This window comes from Mytilus trossulus, chromosome 7, assembly GCF_036588685.1.
Source record: "Mytilus trossulus isolate FHL-02 chromosome 7, PNRI_Mtr1.1.1.hap1, whole genome shotgun sequence".
Taxonomy (NCBI): Eukaryota; Metazoa; Mollusca; class Bivalvia; order Mytilida; family Mytilidae; genus Mytilus; species Mytilus trossulus.
Genome location: NC_086379.1, coordinates 54,364,020 through 54,389,743, shown reverse-complemented (window position 1 = coordinate 54,389,743; position 25,724 = coordinate 54,364,020). Strand labels below are relative to the sequence as shown.

At 31.6% G+C, this 25,724-nt stretch overlaps 1 protein-coding gene across 1 annotated transcript; it reads left to right on the top strand.

Annotated features, from left to right (window-relative positions):
- The first annotated feature begins 2,190 nt into the window (after positions 1-2,190).
- LOC134725312 (uncharacterized) lies at positions 2,191-11,154 on the top strand. Its single transcript, XM_063589026.1, has 3 exons — positions 2,191-2,479; positions 8,992-9,166; positions 9,908-11,154. Exons 2-3 carry the CDS (start codon positions 8,999-9,001, stop codon positions 10,790-10,792), a joined length of 1,053 nt encoding a protein of 350 aa, XP_063445096.1. The 5' UTR covers positions 2,191-2,479; positions 8,992-8,998; the 3' UTR covers positions 10,793-11,154.
- The last annotated feature ends 14,570 nt before the right edge of the window (positions 11,155-25,724 follow it).

The following is a 25,724-nucleotide window of genomic DNA, read 5'->3' as shown; positions in this document are numbered from 1 at the left end:
TGAGGGTCGGTTGAAAACTTCTCTCACTTAATCGATCTATGACTTTCGAACAGCGGTATACTACTGTTTACTTTATCTATGTTCCTTTGTAATTTTAACCAACGATGAAGAACTGAATCTTTCAACACTGATACCAAAACTACATAAGTGTCCTTCAAACAACAGTATATTGCTGCATCTTCCAAGTGCTCCACCAAACCTCTCTCTAAATTATTAAGATCTATTTTATCAGCAAATCAAATCGGGCTTTAAAGTCATTGTGAAATTGCCTATTCTATAGATGGTGTGAATCAGATGTGAATACTAACTAATTTCAAAATTATTTCAGCTTCCCAATTGTAAACTTTTCATTTCTATGTAGCAACATTATATCATGATTTCCTTGATAAAGGATTGCTTCTCAAAAGAAAGCTATTAAACCAAGAGTTCCAAATGGTACAGTTATGGGAATCCCATCGTAAATTGTACGGACGCCAGTACCAGTTGGTTGACCGTTATGGAATAACCGTTTTACAGATGATATCGGATATTTTCCATATGTCGTAACTACAATCACTTTCCCTTTTCACGAATATGATCAACGAATTAGACTAATGACTTGGTTTATAATAACATGGGCAACACGAATAGTGCCACATGTGGGGAAGGATCTGCTTATTATAACGGAGCGCCAGCAATCTCCTCGCATGGGGATTGCTGGCGCTTATTCTTTAGTTTTCTATGTTGTGTCTTGTGTACTATTATCGGTCTGTTTGTCTTTTCTTTTTTGTAGCAATAGCGTTGTCATTTTATATTTGATCTATGAGTTTGACTCCCTCTTGTATCTTTTGCCCCTCTTTTTATGTACCTAAACTGAAACCACTTCTTCCTTGTCTATGTCTAACAGCAATTATTGCATGCTTTACACTCAAATAAAGTCTACTTTACTAAAAACATGTCTAGCAGCAAATTTTACTTGTAATATTCTCAAATAGCTCAAACCCATATCGTATAGTCGGGATATAAAACATGAAACAATTCAATTAAGAAAAATACTTGATACCAAAACAATTAACGAAAAACAAATATGACAGACGAACTTGGTACAGTCACATATATGTATATAATGTGGCTGAGTTAAACTAGATTAATGGTGCCAAATCCTTTCCTAATCTTGGACAGTTACAGTGCAAAATAAAAGGCAAGTATAAAAATCATTTTATCTTCTCTCTAGTTAAAGTATGATATAAAATGATATCAAGGCATATAAAAACTAAAGCAACATTTTTTTAGTCCGTGTCTGAATGTGATGTTCTAAACTAAGACGCTTCTTACTGGTCGATGTCCAGCTGCAAATACTTCAAACGTTTCATGAAGTTTGTTGAGTGTTTTCAGTTTTTCGACCCTCCCTCCCCCGATCCTTTGTCATTGTAAGGCACCACAGTAAACGAAAATAAGCTTCCAAGACGTCATCATTATTTTGACTAAAATCCGTGAATAAATGAAATAATATTCGGGATGATAACGTTTCGTTGATTACTAATTTCCCGTCCAAACATCATTAGGCAAACAGGTACATTCAGACATTAATTTTCATACACTTAAAATTTATTGTATTATTTTGATCGAAATTGATGTCAAACTGGCTACTTTTTATATAAGAAAAAGAAAAATCAAGATTCAACTTCTATTAAAATAATTCCCTGTCGTCTGTTCAATGTATCGAGGTTTTTTAAATTGCTGTTAGCTCTAAAATGCTTTTCAAATGGAATATGTATTTCCAAACATGTTTACTTCAGGTATATCGAAAACACCAAAAACCACGTATTATGGATTAGTTTCTATGTTAATAGTTTTTTTTATGCAAAGACAGGAAAGTATAAAACTTAAAAATCATTTAAATGTTATCTTTTTTTTCATTTTCCGTTATGAATTTATGACATCTTTTCTGCATTTGAAAAGAAGGCGGACAAGACAGGCAATCCCATGAAAATAAATATATGACCATTTAGATTTGGAAAAAAATTAGAAGCTTTAAAATTTCAATTGAAGAACAGAAGGTAACAGCTTACTTTATATTATTATATCATATTGAACATCGCATATACTTATATGAAGAACAAATGTTTATTAGATACATTTACATGTACAATGTTGTACATTGACATTCGGAATAATTAAGGACAGGTGTCATGAATGATCATTACCTCGTTGTTCTGTCGCATGTATGAATATCGCCTCGAGGATTTATACCGTCTTCAGAAATATTAACGTCTTTATTTTCGTATGAAATTGGCATGGGCAGTTCTACAACTGCAGCTTGTCAATAGTGGTAAAAAACGTTATAATATTTAAAATTTGATTTAATTTTTAAGGAAACATAAAAGGAAACTACATGATTAATCATAGTGTAAAAATCGTATATCATAAATTAAGATGTACAGTTTGTAAAAAAATGACAAATCACTGACGCACATGTTCACTTTAAACACCATAAGAGGTATGTACGATATATTTACATCTATATTTTCAATTATTTACATTTATTGTGTAGAATTATTACAAAATTTAGTCTGCATTTCCAATCTTTAATTATGTTTTGTTCAAATGATGAAAATCAACAATGTGCTATATCAAATTTTGTTTATACAGTAGTTTATTTTTCGTACCATAGACACTCCTGTTGCAACATCTTTTAAATTGCAACTTGACATAAGAGAAACAGGATTCATATTCATTTACTTATATTTGTCTAATATTTCTAGTATATTATTTCTTTCAATGTCTGAAACCATGTGGTATATTTTTATTAAGGGTAGGGCATGATATGTACAAATTAACATGTAGACTATGTTTCTTAGTGTTATGCACATAAACTCATCATAGATATTAGGACACAGTTTTGCAATTTTCTCCTTGACAATTGTTCTAAATATATGTAATCGTATAAAAAAGGGAAGCAGCCATCTATTCTTTCCCATAAAAAAGGAGGGGTTCATATCAGACACCTTTTTAAACATATTCAAATTCAATATCAAAGAACCTATATGATATGATCAAGTTTCATAATTTTCATAAGATAAAAATACTGTTTGATGCTGCGTATGCTGTCGAAGACAATACTGAAAATTTGACTAGTGACTTTGATATCTTTATTTAAAATGAAATGTACCTGAAAGGCAATATATACTTCAAACAGAATGATGGATATTGATTCATACTGTCTATTATCCATCATATATACATTTGGGTTAATACTCATCAATTGCTCAAGTTTAACAAAATTGCAATTTTAAGCTATTTTGAGGCATTAAATTCCAACAATGTGTATAACCAACCTATTTGAGCTGCCCTATTTGACCATTCATAATGCAATGATACTATGTATTTTGGTTAGAACTAAAAGACTACTTAAGATTCACCATCCTTGGAAATAAATCCAAGGTGAACATATAGTCCTTAATCTTTCGTATGAACTATGTATTCTAAACAGCAAAGGCAGATTTATGTATTTATCTGTAATAACACAGATGGCGATTTGTCATACGAAGATACTAGTAATAATAAAAAGAATTGTCCGAGTTTGTTCTAGTGAGGACAACATTGTGTAATGATACGTTATATAACATTAAGTACTGACTAATATATGACTACTATCCCTTTCCCTACAACCCGTCATCAGTCTTTGATGTTAATTGTTATATACACGTTTATGTACTTTTGATTCGTAGCGTAACTTGAATACATTTCATATGTTTTGATTTCATTACGTATATTGGTCAACAATATAGATATAGGAAGATGTGGTATGAGTGCCAATATGACAACTCTCCATCCAAGTCCCCTTTTCGCCTCTTTTTATGAAGAACAATAAATCATTATTCAAAATTTATTTTTTTCATTCATTCATATCGTTGAAAGTTTTCATACATTTTTTGGTACTGTTCAAGTGTCTCCATTTTCGACTAGATGTACAACGGCTTATAAAAATAGGGAGTTGTCACAGTGGTATGATTTCCAATAAGACACATATTATCAACTAACTAACGTGTATCGTACTCTGAGGCTTCACCTATAATGAAACCCTAAACTTTAGAGTAAGCTACAAAAGACCCAGGCATGACAAAAATTGAAAAAGTAAAAAATTAAAACAAACGACTTACTGTAGGCTAAAATAAGAAACACAAAAACAAGTAAGACAGAAAGTAGTCATTGACAACCACTTATTTAAAGGCTGCTGACCTGAAACAAGAATATAAAGAATATTGTGGTGTTTAACATGTAAGTTAACACTCAACCCCTCCACACAATCTGGGACAGTGGTGAAACAGTACAACAGAAACAAACTATATAAATGGGTTGAATAAGGTATCACTTATCATATCAACACCAAGCAAATGTAGCAACAATATACAAGAAGAAACACACAAAGTACAGATTTGAGAGTAACTTGAAGTTACTGAAAGCTGGTTAAAAACCATTGCAACAAATTGATGAACCATATTTTCTCAATGTAACATTTCAATCATTACACATCAGATGGCTTTAGTGTAAATTTATAAACAGCCCGAGACAAACTGTATACATGCAAAAGTCTTCAAGTGTTTCTGTAATAGATTTTACTAGGTGCATTATAAGCCGAAAGGTTGAATATTAAAGAACAAATATATCATATGTTTATGTGTATAGAGAGAGGAAAATGGCTATCAATTGCATTCTGGAGGTAACATTTTCACTTACCGGAAACTCGTTGACATGTAAAGTCTAGTGGTCCTACCATTTAAGGTAAAGCTTTATTCTTCTTAAATTGTGTTAAAAGCGATTTCATAAGATAAGTGCATGTTAATGAACAATATTTCATGGATATTAAATGATGATTGTTTGAAATTTCGAAATCATAAATTACACTTTTTCGCGTTTTTAAATAATGATATATTTGGTACACGGTATTGTATAACATGTATTTTATCTCTTTTTCTTACAAACTCATAAACAATTCTGATTAAAATGGATATGTATTTAGTGTTGTTATAGTTTCAATTGATTATACATATGATTTTTATACATTTCTAACACAATTATACTTTGAAAATACTAGTATAATGAAGTAAAATTTTCATTTTTTTAAAAATAGAACATAAACATTTTTTATACGTTAGATTAAAAATCCGCTGAATATTACTTGCACCCCTTTTATTTTAGTAACATTATTTTGCGTATTATGAAATCATTTTATTATTGAAAAACAAACTTTACATTTTTCTCACGTAGTTTATCAATCAATCGTTTAAGATTTTGTTGTTGTTGATGACATGGACGTCTAATTTCGAAATTTGCCAGCTGTTTTGTTTTACGCAGCAAAACTTAATTCAGAAGATTGAGACTATCTTTTGGTCATTTAATGGAGCAAAGGTTTTGAATTTTTGCATTTCAAAATATGATATCGTTATATATGTTTTAAAAAAACAAACTTTAAATTAATTACAATTACAATTACAATTATTCTAATATATTTGTATATTTTTCGAAATTTCATCAATTTTGTTATTATTGCGAACCACTAAAATACAATTATATCAAAATGAAATAGACCAGCATTCCTTTTGAATACTGGTATACTTAAGCTCCTGTCATATAAGTATGTGTTTAGCATATTTATAAGCGTAGCTTTGGACACAATATTAATGTAAAAATATGCCCTTAAGGTGGACATTTGCCATTAGGAATGTATTATGGAGAGTCAGTTTTATATCTTGTCGATTATGACCACATCAAAATGCCTTCTTCCTTGTAAATAGTTGTTTATCACAAATAATTTGTTACAAAAGACACATGAGCATATTAAAGTAGTTCCCTATACAAGCTAAATAGGTTTTTTTAATCATTATACAGCTAGAAACAGTAATTATCGAGTGTTTGGGGAGGGCAGAAAATTACAAAAAACAGTTGACTGGGGCTCAATATTAGAATCGATAAATTTTGCAAACCTCTTCAAAATATAATTCAATTAATATTACTTATAAAATTAAGATAAAATGGATATGATATTGGCATTCTGTGTAAATGTATTTAATCTTTTTGTATGTGAGTCTTTAGATTTTTTGAAAAGTCAAAAGTGTTTCTTAGATTTTGTTTTCCAATTTAAGTGTATTTAATAACATAAGTTTTATCCCAAAATGTACAAACGCGAATGACAATACTGTGTACTTGGATATCAACAGAAGAATGCTAGAGAACATGTTTAAATTATAGTATTATACGATTATTTAAGGAATTATGAGATGACCCGGTTGTCTTTCTCCAACTTTGAATTTGAAGTGTCAGATAACAATTGGTATATATTTTTAATGAAATTTTCTAAAAAAAAACAACCCCATACTATTTGTGTTTGACTCATTTTTTTTCAACCTTACCAAATAAAGGAAAATAACTATAAAAATAAATATATAGTAGGGGAGATGAATCAGATAAGATAATTTTCTTAAGATGGCTTTCTACCTCAGGCATAGATTACCTTAGCTGTATTTGACAACACTTTAAGGAATTTTAGATCTCAATGCTCTTCAACTTCTTACTTTATTTGGCTTTTAAAAAACAACTTTTTTGGATTCGAGTGTCACTGATGAGTCTTTTGTAGACGAAACGCGCGTCTGGCGTATATATAAAATTTAGTCCTGGTATCTATGATGAGTTTATTTATAATAGAAAGTCTTGTGAATTGTTTTCTCTCAATCGATTCTTGCTTTTAAACAGCGTTATTCTACTGTAGCTTTAATTTGTGAATTTAACATGTGGCAAGTCCGGTGACCCCACTTTTTCTTTTCTTACCTGAAAGCATGTTATAAGAGCTATCTTCTCCCCTTTTATATCAAAATTAAAATTCTATGGTTTAGTTTTTATCGATTTTAATTAAGACGCACTAGACACCTTAAAATTCAATTTGTTCATGGAAAGCCTGATTATACCCTTACATCGATAACTAAAAGACGCGTATCAGGAACACGTAAAAAAACCTACGGTGATATCAGGTTCACCCGGTCTGAAAGGTAGCAGATCCTGCTGCACATGTATGAGATATAAATGAGTTTATGATGATATGTTTTTAGGAAAAATAAGCAGATTATAATAATTGTCATGCAATAACACAACCATTCGCCACAATCAAAGGACGTATATATGCACAACTGTCATTTTTATTAGATCAAATAATGAAATAAACAAGTTGAATCAGACTTAAAGAAAATCGGACTAATCATGGCGACAAATTTTGCCAAAATTCTGAAACATATCAGGCTCGATAAAAGGTTAAAAATATTTACCTATGAATAGCATTCAAAGTTTAACTAATGAGTCTTTATTTTAAAGGTAATATGAGTTACAAGATAAAGGGAATCAGCCTTATTTTCGAAGATACGAAGGGGTTTTGTTTAATTAAACTTAAGAACATCTTTTTCTTAAATCAGCCTTTTGTTCATTTACTAATGCATGTGCATTTTCATTTCTAATTACATAGTGTATAACATATCGTTGTCACAAAAGTAATCAAACTCACTGTCAAAGGTTTTTATAGATATTTATGAATAATGTTGTAAGCTATTTAAGAGCTGTATTTAAATCAGAGCAACATTTTCTCATTTACATATATAAGAGCGACCACATCGACATGTGTCCATTTGTCTTTGTTACTGATATTTCCAATATAAGTCTGGCGTACTAAATTATAATTCTGGTCTATTGACACCACTGGGTCGATTCTGGTGGACATTTCGTCCCCCGAGGGTATCACCAGCCCAGTATCTAGTACTTCGGTGTTGACATGAATATCAATTAAGTGGCAATTGTTTTTTTTTTTTATAAATTTCCTATTTACAAAACTAAGGATTTTCTTATGCAAGGCATATATAACTTGAGCCTTATTTGGGACAACTTTTTGGAAATTATGACCCTCAATGCTCTTCAACTCTGTACTTGTTTGGCTCTATAACTATTTTGATATGAGCCTCACTGATGTGTCTTATTTAGACAAAACGCGCATTTTGCATACTATTTTATTATGCTGGTACCTTTGATAACTATTTACAGCTAATCTTCTTTGATTTAATGCGTTCTTGCTATTACTAACACAATCCTGGGTGCATTTATGTACCGGTACTTAGAAAGAGATGCGATCCCATTATTTGAACCGTTCCCACAGAAAGTCGAATTGTAAAAATCTAATTGAAATTTAAAACAGTTACAATTACCTTTCTCGTTTAAGTGGTGAACATAACTTAATCACTGATCAATATTTTAACTATATAATTGTGACAGTAGAAGCAAGAATATATATCAAAGTTAATGAAATAAACTGAAATAGTAATTCTGTTAATCTCAAATAAAAGAGAACGGGCATACAGTCATTAACCAAACAGAAGAGCATTATTCCAAATAAAGGCAACAGTAGTATACCGCTGTTCAAAAGTCATAAATCAATTGAAGGAAAGCAAATTCGGGTTACAAACTAAAACCGAGGGGAACACATCAACTATAAGAGGAATATAACGAAACAAATTAAACACTAAGTGCAACAAAACACAAACGAAAATAAAACACACACAGAAACGAGCGATAAGATAACTATGGCTTAATAATGTGATAAATTAATTCGGTAAAAAAAAGAACAAATCTCACACACACACAAAATAAATTCATTTACCGAATGACTGGTGAGAAACGAACCAATCGAAGATATTTTTTTGAATGAATCGATTCAATAAATCGCCAAAACTGACAGCATTAACAAGAGAAACCGCTTCATAAAAAAAGAAAATTAACTGCGACACATAAAAACTAATGATACATTGTCATTTCGTTCTGTCATGTTACATGATTACACCATATGTCTTGCAAAAAGTTTATTTTGCCTTTTTGCACAACGAAATTAAACCTTTTTATAACATATACTTTATTTATCGTTTTGTTTAACTGATGAATGACTCTAGTTTAATCATAAATTTGATTTATTTTGTTTAGATTGAAAATGAAATATTACATCTACATATTGTATGTGGCAATTTCGAACTGGTTCGGTGAAGTTAAAGGACATGGTCGACTGATTGATCCGCCATCCAGATCCAGCATGTGGCGATATGGATATAACAATCCACCAAATTATAATGATAATCAACTCTATTGTGGCGGAGCTCAAGTAAGATACACATTTCCTTTCGCCATGACATATTGACAAAAATGGAAATGATCAAATGTTATTCAGTTGACTAAAGTCAGTTCTACATACGTACTTTTATGTAAGAAAGTGATTAATTTGTCCAAATTACTACCAGAATGGTATTTTTTTACCGTGGCAGTGAATACAAAGTTAAAGAATATATATTACAAAAATGACAATGAGTCGAAAAATATTGTACAAAAAGTTAGCATATACAAGAAAATCCATTATTGTATTATATTAGGACTATTTTTTGTCTCGCATCGTGTAAATCTATACTTATTTATTTTGTTATTAAGAAAATACATCACTAAAAAACATGATTCGAAGTAGATGTAAGTCATGTAAGGGTTAATGGAATGAGACAATAATCCGACGGGATGCAAATTCACCTAGAAGTCAATGTACAGTTAGTCCCCAACAACAGGCACAACAAGCTCTTAATTGTCCATAATGTAAAGATAATTAGTTAAAAGTACCACTAACGCCAAATCATCTAAAACAAAACCCCATCTTAATTACAAAAATACTTGATTAGTTCACGTTTATTCAGTTGTTGCAGGAACAGTATACAGCAGAAGAAAATCACCGGAAAAACAAGTGTTTGATGAGAATATTTTTAACTCGCTTTTTGTCAAAGCAAATTATCTCACGTATACATTTTTTATAAAGTAGGTACACATATTTTTCATTTATTAAAACTGTTTTCTTTTTTTTAAGGTGCAATATGATATGAACAATGGTAAGTGCGGAGTGTGTGGAGATCCCTGGCCAGGACCACGTGACAATGAAGAAGGCGGGAAATATGCAAATGGAATAATTGCAAAAACATACGATACAGGAGAAGAAATTTCAGTAACAGTGGAACTAACTGCAAGCCACAAAGGTTATTTCCAATTCAAATTGTGTCCGAGAAATGATCCAATGCAGAAAACAACCCAAAAGTGTCTAGATAATTATGTCTTGGAACTCGCAGACGGAAGTGGCAATAGGTATTACATTCCGAACAAAAATGGCTACCAAACATTAGTTGTCAAACTGCGTCTCCCACAAAATGTGAAATGTCGTGACTGCACATTTCAATGGAAATATAATGCGGGAAATAGCTGGGGCGTTGATTCAAGTGGTAGAGGATGTTTGGGTTGTGGAAATCAAGAACAATTTTATGGATGTGCAGATATTGCAATTGGGTACGATGATATTGAAGAGGGTGACTCCTTAATCACGGGAGATAACTATAAAAAGAAAAACTACATTCCCCCTCCTCCTGTTATCCAAGAAAAGGAACAATCACAAGAAACAAATACCAATACAAATACAAACTGGGACAATGATGACACACCGACTAGTTTTTGGGACTCTCTAGTAAGCCATACAGATAAGGGAGGTGAAGTGTCACTATTAGAGGAATTTAACAAACTACAACGAAAGTTCAAAAACAAAAACATTAGGCCATGCGTGTGTCATAGCTGTGTAGGTAATACTTGCGTGTGCGAATGTCTCCCTATGTCACGAGCAGACAGCTTTATATCCGACGGTGTCAGCTCTTGGCTTGTGTATATTTTAAGTGTTCTATCATGCTTAATACCAATTATTTTGATTTGATTTAATTCAAATTATTATGTCTCATCTTTTTTGTGACTTTAAAGTTACAAGATACACGTCTGTGATACATAGCGTTTATGAAAGACAAAATTACACAAAGCGCTATGCTTAATTTTTTGTCTCAAAATGCTGAACACAGTTTTTAGTGCCATTAACAATGAAGGAATCCGTAGATAGGATTTGCTGCTACATGCTCTTATATGCACATTTCGAGTGGAGAATGTGTTGCAAGACAATTGAACACGGAGTTTATAAAGGAACACATTCTTTTACTGTTTTACAGTTTATTTGACTTGTTTAAGCCCAAAATAAAAGTGCTGATAAATCATTTTGCTTTAGACTCAATAAAAATGAATCTATTATATATTTCTTTCATTGTGGCATCTGCGATTGGAAAGTCTCTCTTCATTTTCAAATTTTTACATATAGTTATAATTTGAACCTGATAATTTCCTCTTGGAAAAGTATGATATAATGTCATCTGATGTTCTGCATACCGGAAATTTTAAAGGGCACCAAACAACGGTGAATAGATGATTAACTCAAATGAATTAAATATAAGAGCATGGATTAAACGAAAAAAAGAAGAAAAAAAATGGACACAGAATTGAACAAAACAAATATGTATCTGACAAAACGTCGAACTTATAAGTGTAAAAACTGTGTGAATGATCGACTATGTAAAATGGAGTTTCTTATTGACAACATATTTGTTGAAATTGTCGGTAGTCTGTTTTAACAAATTGTCGGCATTCCTATGGGGTCGAACTGTTCATGTTCCTTAATTTCATATGAGTCGGAGTACATTTTGTACATTAATAAGAAGATATAAGAAGCCTTATTAATCAATTTCCCATTTAGGTAAAGAGATGATTTCCTTTCCATTAACAATCCAGACTCTTTTGATTCGTTCCATTTTTATGTTCTCCAAAACTAGAAATTAAAAAAAACAACAGACACGGCTTCCTCTGACTCAGTTTGAGACTTAAGCTCGAATTTGATACAAGCGATTATCTCAGTAGAGAATCTTTGACAAAAGAGACGATTTAAATTTTAAAGTCATCAATCTCCCATACCTTAGTAGCAATACACCATCTTCATATGCATTTGAGATATACATTTCACAACTCAATCGAAATTCAAAACTACTTTGTAAAACGTCACCAGTATCTGAGTAGAAATATGATGAGCCAGGATTATGTCAAAAACATTTACTTCTTTTTCTAAAAAATGTTTATTTGAAGATACCAAGACCTTATGGATCAACTTCACAAATAGTACATGATAGTCTAAAAATGGAGATTCTAGGTACTAACGTTGTTTATAATCTTAAATACGTATTTTGGTGGTTTTTTTTAGATTTTATTTTATCTTAAATAATTACTCTTACTGTTTATTTTTTTGTTGGTAATATCCAGTTGGCGTGGCTCGGTACTTCCCGTTGTTGTGTTATTGTACTATGGTACGTTTTTGTATTTTGCCTTTCGTTTTTGCTTAGTCTAAAAATGTAGATTCTAGGTACTAACGTTATTTATAATCTTAAATACATATTTTGGTGTTGTTTTTTTTTATTTTTTTTTTTTTATCTTAAATCATTACTCTTACTGTTTACCTTTTTTGTTGGTTATATCCAGTTGGCGTGGCTCAGTACTTCCCGTTGTTGTGTTAGTGTGCTATGGTACATTTTTGTATTTTGTCTTTCGGTTTTGCTTAGTCTAAAAATGTAGATTCTAGGTACTTACGTTATTTATAATCTTAAATACGTATTTTGGTGTTTTTTGTTGTTGTTTTTTTGTTGTTTTTTTATATCTTAAATCATTACTCTTACTGTTTACTTTTTTTGTTGGTTATATCCAGTTGGCGTGGCTCGGTACTTCCCGTTGTTGTGTTATTGTGCTATGGTACATTTTTGTATTTTGCCTTGCGTTTTTCCTTATGTGCTTTGTCCATATACCTTTTTGGTTTTCTTTATTGAAATGTTTGTTTGTTTTTATAGTGTCTAAGATTATAACACAATTTTTACTGCTGTACCTCTAAGTCAGGAATTTGACATGTTTTAGCCATTTGTTTGATGCGTTTGATCTTTTGCTTTTGCCATTGGATTATGGGCTTTTGAATTTTCCGTATTTCGGTGTTTTTCTTATTTTACTTTATAATACTAACACAAAATACTACTCCGACAGGGTAATTAAAATATCGAAATGGACAATTCTAGAAAGTTTTTACTGTCACCATCACGAATGTGATGACCGTTACGATTTGTCGATGTTTCTAGCTCACTAGCGACATGTTACGTGGTCTAATATGTTTATATACCAGTATCACCGACTGATCTGAATTCTTATCGATTCCTGGTTAGGAGGTCTTTGCTATATTCAGATTTGCCGGGCGGAAGACACATGTACATTAGGAGATGCGTACTATTTCAATACACACACACACACACACACAAACACTAGCGCCTACACAAACACACAGTCGTTTATTTAGGACTTCATGCGATTCCCACAGTAAATATTTGATACATTGATTTTTCTCTTCTAATTTGATATACAAGAATAGAACATCGAAACATCAACCGTCTTAATTTCTGTGTAGAGTATTTGGTAAATATTTGAAATACGTGTTGAATCGAATTGTAAGTGAAGCATGCATAGCAGGCGCAACTAACCCTTTCAACAAACCGGTCTCGTTCCTGTTAAAGTTCTTGCAATCCCGCTACTTACTGTTTGTTACCTTGATAAGTTTCTTCTAAGGCGATTATAAAAAGCCTTGCATCCTGTTTAGCTTTCAAATAAACATATAAACTGTACCATACAAATGTATGTACATGTTATCTAAGCTTGGTTAGTCTCTTAATCGATTTAAGAGATTTGAACATTGGTAAACTACTGTCGCCTTAAGTTGACAGGTTGGGGTTATTTCAAATTGATTGTCTTGTTGATACCAACGATTTTGAATTTGCATATAATATTACCCCAATTCAAGTACTCTTTCTGTGTTTATTGTTTTGACTCTAAACGCTTTTTGTACACTTCGATGTTAGACCAATCGAGATTGACAAAAAATTTGTGGAGATCTAACTTCTAAATATTACTGTAAACCAACTAAATTTCGCGAGCGATTTATTTTCGCGACTTTCGCGAGTAGAAAAATAACGCGAAATTAAATCGTTGCTAAAAGGAATAACTTGGATCTTTCCCTATCAAACTACATTAAGTAAAAAAGAAAATCGCGAAATTAAATCGCCGCGAAGTAGACTAACTGGGTATAAACGCGAAATAAAGTATCCGCGAAAATAAGTTGGTTTACAGTAGTTAAATTCTGTATGTTATCAGTTTACAAAACTTTGAATTTTTCGAAAAACTAAGGATTTTTTTTATGCCTGGCATAGATTACCGTAGCCGTATTTAGCACAACTGTTTGGAATTTTGGATCTCAATGCTCTTCAATTTTTTACTTGTTTGGCTTTATAGATATTTCAATATGAGCGTCACTGATGAGTCTAATGTAGACGAAACGCGCGTCTAGCGTACTAAATTATATTTTTGGTACCTTTTATAACTATTATCAACGTTAATAATCAACTATATATTTAAAATTTTTAAATGTTAACAATTGAAAATTTTGAATATATAGTTCTATCTCTCTCAATGTTTCTATACTCAGTCGATTAAGAGCTCGACGTGGTGTGCAGACCCTTATCTATCGTTACTGTATCATATCCTTCTTTTAAAAAAAAAGTCATATTGATTTTTGTCGTTTTTTTTATTCTTTTCTTATTTGAAATGAAATTTTCATAAAGCCGTAGTGATCTTCTTTCTAATTTTTTTAACCTCCATACAGATAGGGGTTAATCGAAATGATATAAACACATTATGATATAAGGAAAACACAATAATTACATGTACATACATTTTTATGGCACAGTTTATATGTTTATATGACAGCTAAACAGGATGCAATGCAAATTGCATACACATATTTAGTATTCATTTAACTGTCATATCAAATAGTCACTGACATTGTGAAAAGTATAAAATTTGTAATGTAGAAAAACATAATTTCCGTCCTTATAACATGCTCTCGTTCCCGCTAGTTTCATGGTAAAATTTACATAAAAATAATATCATTTGGAATATTATATTTAATGTCAATATCAATAATAAAGCCATTGAACAAAATGATGTCAAATGACACCATTGTGGGGTATGTGATCGTACATTTTTAATAAAACCATATAAGAATCTGAATTAAAATTCAGATTCAAATGTAGCATACATCAACACATCAGTTTAAAACGATGTATTATATTTGTTTATTTTGCTTACAATGATAAAGAATTGTGCGTATCAATATTGCTTTATATAGGACAAGGACTGTTGATGATATATAGTAAACAAATAAATACTGTAAACATTACGGAACAGATAATCTTGTAAAACCAAGAGTTCCAAATAGTGAAGTTAATCTCATCCCTTTGTAAATTTAACGGACGCCATCATGAGTTGGTTGACCGTTATGGATATCCGTTTCACAGCTGATATCGGATATGTTCCTTATGTCGTAACTACAAACCCGGTTCCTTTTCACAAATCTGACATACCTAATTAGACATTTTAACGGGTTCATAACCACATAAGCAATACGACGGGTGCAACATATGGCTTAGGATCGTCTTACCCTATCCGGAGATCACCCCCAGTTTTTGGTGGGGTTCGTGTTGCTTAGTCGTGAGTTTTCTATGATTTAACTTGTAAACTATTATTTAGATATAGGAAGCTGTGGTATAAGTGTCAATTAGTCAACCTCTCCATCCAAGTCACAGTTTTATAAAAGTAAGCCATTATAAGTCAATGTACGGTCTTCAACACGGAGGACTGGCTCACACCGAACAGCAAACTATAAAGGTTCCCAAAATATTACTAGTGTAAAACCATTCAAACGGGAAAAACTCATGGTATAATCTATAAGAAAAAACGAGAAATGAGAAACTCTTATGAACCACATCAACAAACGACAACTACTGAACATCAGATTCATTACTAAGGACAGGTGCAAAAAATTTGCAGCGGGATTAAACTTTGCTGTTTACAAAACTTTGAATTTTTCGAAAAATCTAAGGATTTTCTTATTCCAGGCTCCGAGCACTGAGCAAAGTTTTATGCCTTCAAGGCCAGGAATATGTTACCTTAGCCTTATTTGGCACAACTTTTTCGAATTTTGGATCCTCAATGCTCTTCATTTCGTACTTGTTTGGCTTTTTACATATTTTGACATGTGCGTCACTGATGAGTCTTATGTAGACGAAATTAATCTGACGTATTAAATTATAATCCTGGTACCTTCGATAAATAATTTTAAATATTTTTTATTTTTTTAATTTTTTTTATCCATGGCTTTGTCAGTTAATTTTCGATTTTTGAGGTTGAAGGTCCCTCCTGTATCTTTCGCCCCTTTCATATAAAATGTTTCTATTTCATTAGAAGTTGAGATAATATAGATAAATTTCAGATAACTTTTAAATATACGAAAAAGTAAAATAACAAAAATAACAAACTTCTATGAAAATTCTAAACGAAAAGTCCCTTAGCAAATGACAAAATCAAAAGCAAAACAAAACCGAACGGATAACAACTGTTATATTCTTGTTATGTTCTTCTGTAAAAAATGGTGGCTTAAACCTTATAGAATTGTATTAATATGTAAGCGGATGTTATCGTCATTGTGCTATTGTATTATGGTAAATTTGTGTAATTATTGCCAATATGCTTGGTCTATATGCCATTGTGTGCATCTTTATTTTACACTTTTGTTTAGTTTTATTATGATTAAGATTATAACATAATTTTGAATGATGTACCACTATTTTTGGCATTTTTACTAATAATGTGTCTTTGTTTTCTTCACACATCTAACCATTCGGTCCCAGTACTTACAATCTTGCAATCCTTAATTTAGTCCTGGTATCTATGATGAGTTTATTTACAGCCACTGGGTCGATGCCACTGCTGGTGGAGATTTATTTCCACCGAGGGTATCGCAAGCTCAGTAGTCAGCACTTTTTGTGCTGACATGAATTGTCATTGATATGGTTATTTTTTTTTTTTTTATAAATTTACTGTTTACAAATATTTGATTTTTTTTAAATGCTAAGGCTTTACCTTAGCTGTATTTGGCAAAACTTTTAGGAAATTTGGTCCTAAATACTCTTCAACTTCGTATTTTATTTAGTCTTTTAAACTTTTTTGGATTCGAGCGACACTGTTGAGTCTTTTGTAGACGAAACACGCGTCTGGCGTATATCCTAAATTTAGTCCTGGTATCTATCATGAGTTTATTTGTTGGTGGATTTAACATACATAAAATATAAAAATAAGTAAGCAATGCACGAGATTGTTAAATTTCATGTATGCTATTTTGTGCTTCTTTGTTAAATATTTGTTTGTTTTCAATTGTGATTTATATTATAACACAATGTTGACTGCTTTATCCCTATTTTTTTTTACCTTTTTACCTATTATGTCTGTTGGTTTTTTTTTCACGCATCGTTGTCAATAAAATGGAACTTGATGCGACTGTCATACAAGTGAGAGGTTTATCTAGCTTTAAAAACAGGTTTAATTTAGCATTTTCTACATGAGAAAATGCCTGTACCAAGTCCCGAATATGACAGTTTGTTTTCCATTTTTGTTGAGCATTTAATTTTGCCATTTGATTAATGACTTTCCTTTTTGAATTTTCCTCGGAGTTCAGTATTTTTGTGATTTCCATTTGAACAATAGTATACAGAATGAAGTTAAAAAGACATATTTATTATTTATATATACTAGTAGCAACAAATCTAATATACTTCAAAATCTAAGGCTACATATCATTTTACCATAGTATTAACTTATATTGAAATACAAATTGATAGAAACTGACCGATGTCCGTTTCGTTTAAAAACCACAGAAACAAATTATAACCTTTTAGATATTAAATGGCATATTGTAAAAAAAATTGTGGCTTATCTATGAAAATCTGGATGATAAGTTATGATATGTTCTTGTCTTTCAGTAAAAACATAGTAGTTAAGGTATGTGTGAGGTTTTTGTTTATAATGAAACTGTAAAAAATAATTTTTTTTATTTTCAAATTTTTAAATACGATTGTTACAAATACAGATGTTAGATAATTAGCAACTTTGGTGTAAAAACACAATAGCTATTTTTATAATTATAGACTCATTAAATAATTGAGAATGGAAAATAAAAATAAGATATTACCGTTTCTAAAAATCAATAAAACTTTATCTTTATTATTTTTATAAACTGTCCATATTACCGACAGAGCGTTTATGAAAACATAAAACTTTTTATTGGCCGACGTCACAAACTCTTTTCATAATAATCTTGATAAGCGTTGTTTGCGGTCTTGAGGAGAAAGTGAAATATTTCAAACGTTGCATACAATTTCTATGGCATACGGTTGTTGTATCAAATTATCGATGAAAAAAAGGCCAAACTTTTTTTATACAAAATTAACAGTTTGCACTATAGTCTGAATTCAGAATTATGTTTTTCTTTTTTAAATATACGGTGAAATGTTGTTTCGTTTTGATTAATGATGCTACAAAAGTACATAGATAGATCATTTAAAAACTAATATTTTATAAAGTAAACATTCACTCTCCATATAAAAGCATTCATCAAAGGAAGAAAACTCGACGTCGAATTTCGGCGATATTTACATGTACACTTTCAGTTACGATATCACTGATTTAAATAATCGTTTGAAATATTTAAAGGAGCGCCGTTTCGGAAATTATTCTCGAACGCTTTTTTCCAGTTCCAATGTCTAGCAAGTGTGTCTTATCAACGATGAACGCTATCAATGTTTTTTTCGAAATCCAATTTGTATAACTATATATATCAAATAGATAAATTATATTTTGAAAAAATCATAATCTTTTCAAATTTAATTTGAATAGCCAATGAAACTTGTAAAGTATTAAAATTATCTACTAAATATTTGTGTATACATTTATACTATCTATTAAGACGAACTCAATCGATTGTAACCAAATCTCCAATGCCCCAGTGAAATAAAATTTGGGCTTATTTCTTCATTTCGAAGCTAAATAGAAAATAATTGCATTTCTTCTTCTAACATCTTACTCACTTATTAAGAAACTAGTTTATTAAACAACAACAACTTTGTCGATGAAATCAAAGACGAAAAAGGACAACGTTCTTGACTATTTCGGAGGAAAACTTAAAATAACGACGATACCGATTGGGACACATCATCCGCTTAACGTCTTTCTAATGATAACATTGAAAAATATCACAAAGGAGACCAGGCTTGTAATAGTTTACTAGAGACTCGCTTTTCGTTTAAGTAGTATTAGTAGTACTCCAACAGCACTGTTTGCATGCCTATTCAATAAGGAATAAGAGGAGCGTTGCAAAAAATAAAAATATTATGCAAACAGGTTTATTTATAAATTGGTTGTAAACAATTAGAAAGACATGAGACCCCAAAAAAAAAGAGCTAGTCAACACAAATTTCATCAATTTGATCTGAAAATTATAATGGTTACAATGATAATAATTTATTATCAAAGGTACTAGGATTATATTTTATTACGCCCAGACGCGCTTTTTTTTCTACATAAGACTCATCAGTGACGCTCAGATCAAAATAGTTATAAAGCCAAAGTACCAAGTTGGAGAGCATTGAGGACCCAAAATTCTAAAATGTTGTGCCAAATACGACAAAAGTAATCTATTCCAGGGATGAGAAAATCTTAAGTTTTTTTTTTTAAATTAAAAGTTTTGTGAACCGGATCTGTTTTTTCCTATCGATTTATAAGTATCAGTATACTACTGTTGCCTTTATTTGTAACTGGAAATTTATAAAAAAAATGACCATATAATTGATTTTCTTGTCAACACCGAAGTGATGACTACTGGGCTGGTGACAACATGTCTTCAATAGTTTGATTTGATAGATGAAACCCGTTAAATTTCTAATTTTATACGCATGGCTCTTACACAACGGGAGGTAACTGCAATTCTAATTCTAATATAAATCTTCAATTTTGCAAAAAAATGATTGATTGTTGAATACATTGAATGCATTCATGCTCTTTCATGATGAGAACATATTAGCAATCAAAACAATAAGTAGGTTCTGCAGTTAAGGTCGACCTGAATGATATACAGAACATTAAGAATGTCACTATCAAATGATGTTGTCTTATACATGTTATATAGGAGCAGAAATTATGCCTTGCAACAGGTTATCTGCAGACACATCATAGGGTAGTCGTAAGACTTCTTAAACGTTTAGAGGACATGCTTCCCAATCTATAAACGGAAAGACAAATATATTTAACGTCCGATTTTAAACCTGACGGTAACAGAGTATGTTTTAAATTCCGTACAGGCAAACGAAGAGAACTTAAACAATAGCTGATTATGCGGTATGGGTTTGGCTCATTGTTGAAATCCATACGGTGACCTATAGTTTTTAATGTCTCTGTCATTTTGGTCTCCTGTGGACAGTTGTCTCATTGGCAATCATACAACATTTTCTTTTTTATAAAATAAGCTAGATATTACATTCATTTGATATCATAACGTAGCATTTGAATGCATTGAAACACATTTACCAATAGCTAGGTCTTTCGTGATACAATCTCATCAAATTAACCAGGCTTATAATATTGTATATAAAGAGTGTATTTAGTCTACAAAAGTCCATCAGTTATGCTCAAACAAAAGGTTTAAAGTCCAAATAAAGTACAAAGTTGATGAGCATGTCAATGTGTTGCCTTATCAATGCATCATCCGAATTTTGCAAAATAAAAAAATAAAAAGAGGTTAAGGATCTCCGTTGGAAGATTAGTCAACATGCAATGTCTCCTCCAATACACAAACTCATCAGTATGAAACAAATTCAGTAGTGGCAGCAGAAATCAGTGTAAAAGAAATGTATGTTTTAATTGTCTTACTTATAAAACAATGAGATATTGCGTAGGGAAATTTCTGTTTTTGGTCGAATAATATTTAATTTAGAATACTAACAGTTGTAAAGAAAATGTAATCATAGCTTCCAGTGGTTTGAAATTCTTCAATAATTATAATATCAACCATCTTTTATCAGTGGATTGGATTCAACTGTACTCCCAACTTTTGTTGTCGTGACCGGCTTGAAAATAAACCACAGTTATTGGAATATTTTTTCCATTTCATTGATTGATGCTAAATGTAAAATCACCAAAATACCAAACGCCGTGGTAAATTCAAATCGAAAAGTCCATAATCAAATATCAAGATCAAAAGTTCAATTACATCAAGCAACTGTATAACAACTGTCATATTCCGGACTTGGCACAGGCATTTTCATAAACCTGATTTCATAGCTACATAAACCTTTGCTTTTGAGAGAGTCGCATAAATTTCAATTATTTAGACAACGATGTGTGAACTAAACAAACAGGCATAATAGGTAGAAATGTCAAGAATTGGGGTAAAACAGTCAACATTGTGTTATAATCTTAATCACTATAAAAAAAAAATAAAAAAATATGATATTAAGAATCAGAAAAATGACATATAGACAACAGCAGATTAGTAAAAAAGACAACGAAACAAGAATTAACCATAGCACAATAACACAATGACTGGATATATAAGTACAGAGCCACATCACATATAACAAGGAAATGCAAAAAGGCATGTAGACAAAGCACATCAACAAAAACGAAAAACAGAAAAAAAAACCGAAAAATTATCATAGCACAATAAAGTAATGTATGATTACAGAGCCACGTCAAATGGATATCACAAACAAACCCAGAATAAACAGTAAAGTTAATATCCATAAAGATAAAAAAAAACGAATATTGTAACATATATTTTTTTTTATAAATGATTGATTTCTCTTATAAATAATGAAATCTGTTTGACACAAATATTCCATTTACATTTTTACCTGGAAATGTATATTCAATATTTAAATGACAAAACTTGACATTAAAAATAAAAGTGTGAACCATGAAAGTTAATATTAGTTCTAAAAAAAACTACTTTAAATCAGAGTTTAGGAAGAATAAGCAGCTGCTGCTCCAAAGATGGAACCAGATGATTACGAAACTAATTTTTTTGGAACCATTGCATCATCAAAAAATTGGGTAAACGATCCGCCAACATCTATTTCTGCGGAACACGTATTTGGTTTTTTTTCTCCAAAAAGTAAATCCTAAAGATTATAAACAAATAGGTAAACCATTACAATAACTCTTATTAAATAACTCTTTTTTTGTTCTTTATAACGCCACTTTCAAGCACCTCAACTAGGTTATTCTATGACGGCCAGTTTTTATTGGAGGAAGAAGCCAGTGTCCGGAGAAAACCACCGACGTTCGATAGGAAAACTGACAATCCTTATCAATTAAGGTTTGAGTCGAGTGCACCCAAGCGAGCGGGATTCGAACTCACAACCTCAGTATTGACTGGCTAGTGATAACAGTAGCAACTTCCTAGACCACTCGCTCACCGAGGCCCCTATTATATAACTAAACGTCCCGTTAATAAAGATTACTTTTAAAGAATGCTTAATTTGGCCAAAATTTTAACAATGAAATGTAGAATGGTTCGTTATGAATTATCTTGCTGCATTATCTGATTGATAATTTAGATGTTTTCTACTTATGAGAACAATAACTAGAAGATATGACACTACAATCAATTTGCTTAAACGAATCTTATTGAAAGAGAAACAATGTCATGGAAGGAGAAGTGCATCGGAAGGATAATCTATCGTTTTCGGAGTTGACATAAATATCAATAATGTGGTCATTTTTATAATTCCTGTTTACAAACTTTTGAATTTTTTGAAAAACTAAGGATTAACTTATCCCAGGCATAGATTACCTTAGCCATATTTGGTACAACTTTTTGGAATTTTGGATACTCAATGCTCTTCAACTTCGTACTTGTTTGGCTTTATAATTTGTTTTGATAAGAGCGTCACTGATGGGTCTTATGTAGACGACATACTAAATTATAATCCTGGTGTCTTTGATAACTATTTACACCACTGGGTCGATGCCACTGCTGGTGGACGTTTCGTCTCCGAGGGTATCACCAGCCCAGTAGTCAACACTTCGGTGTTGACATGAATATCAATAATGTGGTCATTTTTATAATTTTTCTGTTTACAAAACTTTTAAATTTTCGAAAAACTAAGGATGTTCTTATCCAAGGCATAGATTACATTAGCCATATTTGGCACAACTTTTTGAAATTTTGGACCATCAATGTTCTTCCACTTCGTACTTTTTTGGCTTTATAATTTTTCTTTATGTAAGCGTCACTGATAAGTCTTATGTAGACGAAACGCGCGTCTGGCGTTCTAAATTATAGTTCTGGTACCTTTGATAACTATTTGCCTGGTGGTAAGAACAAACATAAAGTCCTATTTGCTTTTTTTTGTAGTTTATACGAATGATGTTCAACTCTTTATGGTAACCTACCGATGTGTACTCATCTTTTTTGCAAGCAAACAATGAGCAAGCAGGTTGACATTCGGTCAAGTTTTATTAAGTTTAAACCCGTTTTTTTCAAAAGATTTAATAAAATTGTTTACTGCTTTTATAGTAAAGGTAATGGTGCAAATTCTAGTGTCAACAGTAGAACTATGAGTCGATCAGCTCTATACTACTTCATCAATTTGATATGTCTAAGATTAACGAAATATCATAATTGACATTAGGTAATAAACCTCGGAAATTTTGGTAAACGGTTCATGACGAATTATGCAAAAACATTCGACAAATGCAAGATCAACACGCTTTAGTACATTTACACATTTATGATTGCGGTTTAAGTTTAGACGACACTAGCCACATGCATAGGCCACCATTAACTTTTTTGTTCTAACTTGCATCCCGGTCATAATATCCCTTCAAATTGAAGTCTATTGTAGTCAAAAGGCGTAACTTATGTTTTCAAAAGGAAATAGACTCTTTAATGGTAGCCAAACAGGCAATTGGTTGTAAAAACTGAGATAAAGTGTCATAGTTTTGATGCTGTCAACAATGTCAAAACAAACAGAACACAGGTCAAATACAAAATTCATCTTAATTTAAATAGTTTGTATCATAAAATATTTTTTAGGAACAATACAAAGTCAGACTTTCAGGACACATAGTCCGGTCCTATGTTTGTTCGCGTTTGTGACCTGAATTTGTGTCAGTTAAATCGAGTTATGACTATTGAACAGCTGTATACTACTATTGTCTTTATTAAACATTCTTGTCCTAATCCCTTAGTAACGTCGATGCTGAGACTGTCTGAAAGGTTCAATTTCCAGACACTGTAAATTTGTTTTCATTAAAAACCTCTTACCAAAACTAATTTCTCATCATATTTAATGCAGGTTATACATAACCGTGGTATCACATTTGCGGTACTTGTCTATCCCAAATTCATGTCTTTTTTTTTTTTATATTTGTTATTCTCGCGGAATTTTGTCTGATGATCCGTCCGTTTCTGTGTGTTACATTTTAGTGTTATGTCGTTGTTCTCCTCTTATATTTAATGCGTTTCCCTCGGTTTAAGTTTGATACCCCCATTTTGTTTTTTGTCCATGGATTTATGAGTTTTGAACAGCGGTATACTACTGTTGCCTTTATTTTGCAATTCAAAATAATTTGAGGGAATTATTTATAACGCTTTAACTGAGTGTTTGCTATGATAGTTAGCGCCAAAGTTAGTCTAACTTTAGACATGAGCTCAAATTGTGACTGAATAATCTTCTTTATTAAAATACATAAACGACAATGGCTTATAATCATAACGGTTAAAATTGTTATCCCTAAATGAAACAACAAAAAATGTAACTGTACAACCTAAATCGCTCAAACGCTTTTGCCAAAAAAATAATAACAAGTGCATTAACAACTTCATAAACAGAATATCAGGTACATTCCTTTTTCCATTGTGCGAGAAAGGATTGAGTATAGTAATTGGTGATTTAAGACGAGTGTTATACTCCTTTTTTTTTAGAGTCAACTCAAGCTCACAATGCAGTCACAATACTATAGTGCCTAACAAGATTTTGTGAGGAAATTCGATGTTTCCTATACCACTGTTTATTTCAACGTTCTTTATGACATTACTTCTATACCAATCGAAATAAAAAAAATTGTAGTGTTTTGGGAAATGATTTTACTTTGTAGTAACGTATTGTTTTGGGAACATTTTATGTTGACATGAATATCAATAATGTGGTCATTTTTAAAAATTACCTGTTAACTAAACTTTGAAATTTTCGAAAATCTAAGGAATTTCTTATCCCAGGCATAGATTTCCTTAGCCGTATGTGGCACAACTTTTTGGAATTTTGGATCCTCAATGCTCTTCAACTTTGTTCATGTTTGGCTTAATAAATATTTTGATATGAGCGTCACTGATGAGTCTTGTGTAGACGAAACGCGCGTCTGGCGTACTAAATTATTATCCTGGTACCTTTGATAACTATTTACACCACTGGGTCGATGCCACTGCTGGTGGACGTTTCGTCCCCGAGGGTATCACCAGCCCAGTAGTCAACACTTCGGTGTTGACATGAATATCAATAATGTGGTCATTTTTAAAAATTACCTGTTAACTAAACTTTGAAATTTTCGAAAATCTAAGGAATTTCTTATCCCAGGCATAGATTTCCTTAGCCGTATGTGGCACAACTTTTTGGAATTTTGGATCCTCAATGCTCTTCAACTTTGTTCATGTTTGGCTTAATAAATATTTTGATATGAGCGTCACTGATGAGTCTTGTGTAGACGAAACGCGCGTCTGGCGTACTAAATTATTATCATGGTACCTTTGATAACTATTTACACCACTGGGTCGATGCCACTGCTGGTGGACGTTTCGT

Excerpts from the sequence above, each read along its gene's own strand:
- LOC134725312 (XM_063589026.1), top strand. The coding sequence starts at position 8,999 with ATGAAATATTACATCTACATATTGTATGTGGCAATTTCGAACTGGTTC. Across the intron at positions 9,167-9,907 it reads TCTATTGTGGCGGAGCTCAA|GTGCAATATGATATGAACAA; the intron begins GTAAGATACACA and ends CTTTTTTTTAAG.